The following is a 2860-nucleotide window of genomic DNA, read 5'->3' as shown; positions in this document are numbered from 1 at the left end:
ATTATAATATTTTTGTCTTTTTAAGCGTTTTAAACTGTTTTTTCAGTGAAAAATCACAAAATTAGACCAAAAACGGTTTTTGAACTGAAAACTCGGCTTTTGACGGCTCAAAAAAATCACTAAATTGTTATAATAAAAATTATATTTTTACATAACTCTTCCGTTTATGTAAAAAAATAATTGTTTTTTTTTTTATTTATTTGCTTAAGTTGGCAACACTGAATACTGTGGATATTAAAATCGTGCCAAGTGACGGGTATGTCCACGGCCGTCCGTCGCAAATGAATGACAATTGATTATAAAATTGTGACGTTTGAATTTGATAGTCACTATTGCCAACTTAATAAATTTTGAGCGTTTTATTAACACGTTTTTCAGCCAAAAATATTGTTATTTTTGAAATTAAAAATTAAATTTTTTGACAAAATTTCACTTAAACTGTCCGAAAAATTACCAAATTGGAATTATTTTAAACTGTTTTGTTTGAGTTTTTGAACTAAAAACCCATTTATCTTGCAAAATTCAATCAAAACACGCCTAAAAATCTCAAAAAATAAATCGAAAATGATGTTATTTTCTTTGTTCAAGTCGATTTAACGGGTTTTTGAGTAAAAGTGAGTTTATAATAAGTCGAAAACACAAAATTTGGTCAAAAATGGAGTTATTTTTTCCATTTTCAAAATTGTAAGCAAGTTTTGAACTGAAATTTCAAGTGTTTGCGAGATTTCGATAAAACAAACCAAAAAAAATCACAAAATGGCCTTTTTCAAATCAATAAGCAAGCTTAATAACTAAAATCTCAAACTTGTTTCCGAGATTTCACAAATCACCAATGTTTTTAATATTGTTGCTTTTTTTGAGCGTTTTCAAATGTTTTTTTCGGTGAAAAATCACAAATCAGACCAAAAACGGTTTTTGAACTGAAAACTCGGCTTTTGGCGGCTCAAAAAAATTACGAAATTGTTATAATAAAAATGATTTTTTTACATAACTCTTCCGTTTATGTAAAAAAAATAATTGAAAAATTGTTTTTTTTTATTTATTTGCTTAAGTTGGCAACACTGAATACTGTGGATATTAAAATCGTGCCAAATAACGGGTATATCCACGGCCGCCCGTCGCAAATTAATGGCAATCGACTATAAAATTGTGACGTTTGAATTTGATACTCACTGTTGCCAACTTACTAAAGTTTGAGCGTTTTAACAAGCAAAAATCCAAAAATTAATTTAAAAATTGCATTTTCAAAATTGTAAGCAAGTTTTGAACTGAAATTTCAAGTGTTTTGCGAAATTTCGATAAAACAAATCAAAAAAATCACCAAATTTTCGAACGTTTTAACATGTTTTTCAGCCAAAAATCACAAAATTGGCCGAAAAATGATGTTATTTTTGCCCATTTCTAGCGATTTAGCACGCTTTTCAGCAATTATTTCGCAAAATTTTGTTATAAACAATCCAAAAATTGAATGAATGCTAATGATTGCTTTAAAAGATATTAAAAGACAATATTATCCAATATTTTAAAACATTAATAGAAGGAAATTGTTGATTGGTATTTATTTTTTTGTTATATAATTTTATTTTTGTTGACTAAAATGTCGTTTTCATATGTTTGTTTGTTTTTTTGTAAATTTTACTGCATATTTGTTACACAATTTCAATTTTTGTTCTTACTTATATTCACAGAATTCTATTTCTTATATTTTAATGACAAACTCGTTTAAATTTCTGACTTGAAATTTCACAAGCAAACTTAAAAAACTCACCTTTCTGTGACCGGTGCCCCATCTGGTTTCCTCGCAATGACATATTTACACGCCAAACCGGCATCTTTGACCATTTGATCGCCCAAAAACTCCGCCAAACGCTTAGCGGTGCTAATCGAGGAGCTTTTCTGCTCCCCATACTCTTCGAGTTTCTTCGACATTGATCGGTTTTCCGAAATCAAATCGAACAATTCCGAATCGGGCATATTGCGACCATGCGAAAACAGAACATCCAACCAATAATCGGCGATTTGGGCCACAGCCCCGTAACAGGACTCCAAAGTGTCACCTTTGAGGAACGCCTCAAACACCGACGATTGAAAATTTTTGATCAGTTGGAGTTCCCCACGACGTTTAACCTCAAAACTAATTAAAAAAAATATTTGTTTTTTTGTGGTTTTTGTGGTGGTACCCTTTCAATTCGGCCAAAGTACCATCGAAATTGAACACGGCGTAGCGTTTCTTCAGTTTTTTCCCTTCCTCCTTTGAGGCTGGTAGTACCATGGCCTTGTAGGGGCCATCAACTTCGAAGAAAATTGAATTTTCGGAGCGTTCCTCGAAGATGAGTTTTTCTGGATCGATTAGTTCGTGGTATTGGTCGTTGGTGAAGTGTTCCTTGACCATGGCATTTAGTACGGCGTTAGGGTACGAGACTATAATTTTATTTTTTTTCGTGTGGTTGGTATGAATGGTGAAATTTTCGGGGAATGAAGCCGGGAGAATGCACCAAATACCGTCAGTGTCTAGTTCTAAAGGTCTGCCAACCTTTTCGATTATCTCACGGGCGCGCATTATTATGTTGGCACCCGTGTAACACACGATTCCTGCCATTTCCATACTGTGCCAACGTGCCCTAAAAAATTATCACCAATGTTCAGTGTTGCGTAAAAATGTCAGCAGATCTAGTGATTTTTATGCTAAAATTCTAGTATCTACTAGTAATTTTTTGTAAATAAAAGTAACTATTGTAATAACAAAAACTTAACCCACTTATTTTTGTATCTTTTTCGGGTTTTTAAACAAAAATTTGATTATTTTAATAAATTTTCTCAAAAAAATCGAAAAGCCGCCAAAGTGGTTTAAGATGGTTAA

The 2860-nt window shown here is 32.1% G+C and overlaps 1 protein-coding gene across 2 annotated transcripts in view; it reads right to left on the bottom strand.

The window, feature by feature from the left end:
• Window positions 1-2860, bottom strand: part of LOC123011637 (DNA polymerase epsilon catalytic subunit 1) — a 19062-nt gene that overhangs the window by 11360 nt on the left and 4842 nt on the right. For both annotated transcript variants that reach the window (XM_044409185.1, XM_044409184.1), the window contains exons 9-10: window positions 2181-2621; window positions 1769-2134 (exon numbers count right to left, since the gene is read on the bottom strand). In XM_044409185.1, the coding sequence (XP_044265120.1) occupies window positions 1769-2134; window positions 2181-2621 (807 nt within the window). The remainder of the gene's footprint in view (window positions 1-1768; window positions 2135-2180; window positions 2622-2860) is intronic.

Source organism: Tribolium madens, unplaced genomic scaffold (assembly GCF_015345945.1).
Source record: "Tribolium madens isolate multiple individuals breed KSU strain unplaced genomic scaffold, Tmad_KSU_1.1 Scaffold_91;HRSCAF=231;Tcas5.2_LG7, whole genome shotgun sequence".
Classification (NCBI taxonomy): Eukaryota; Metazoa; Arthropoda; class Insecta; order Coleoptera; family Tenebrionidae; genus Tribolium; species Tribolium madens.
The sequence above is the reverse complement of the archived record's forward strand: the minus strand, read 5'-3'. Positions and strand labels throughout refer to the sequence as shown.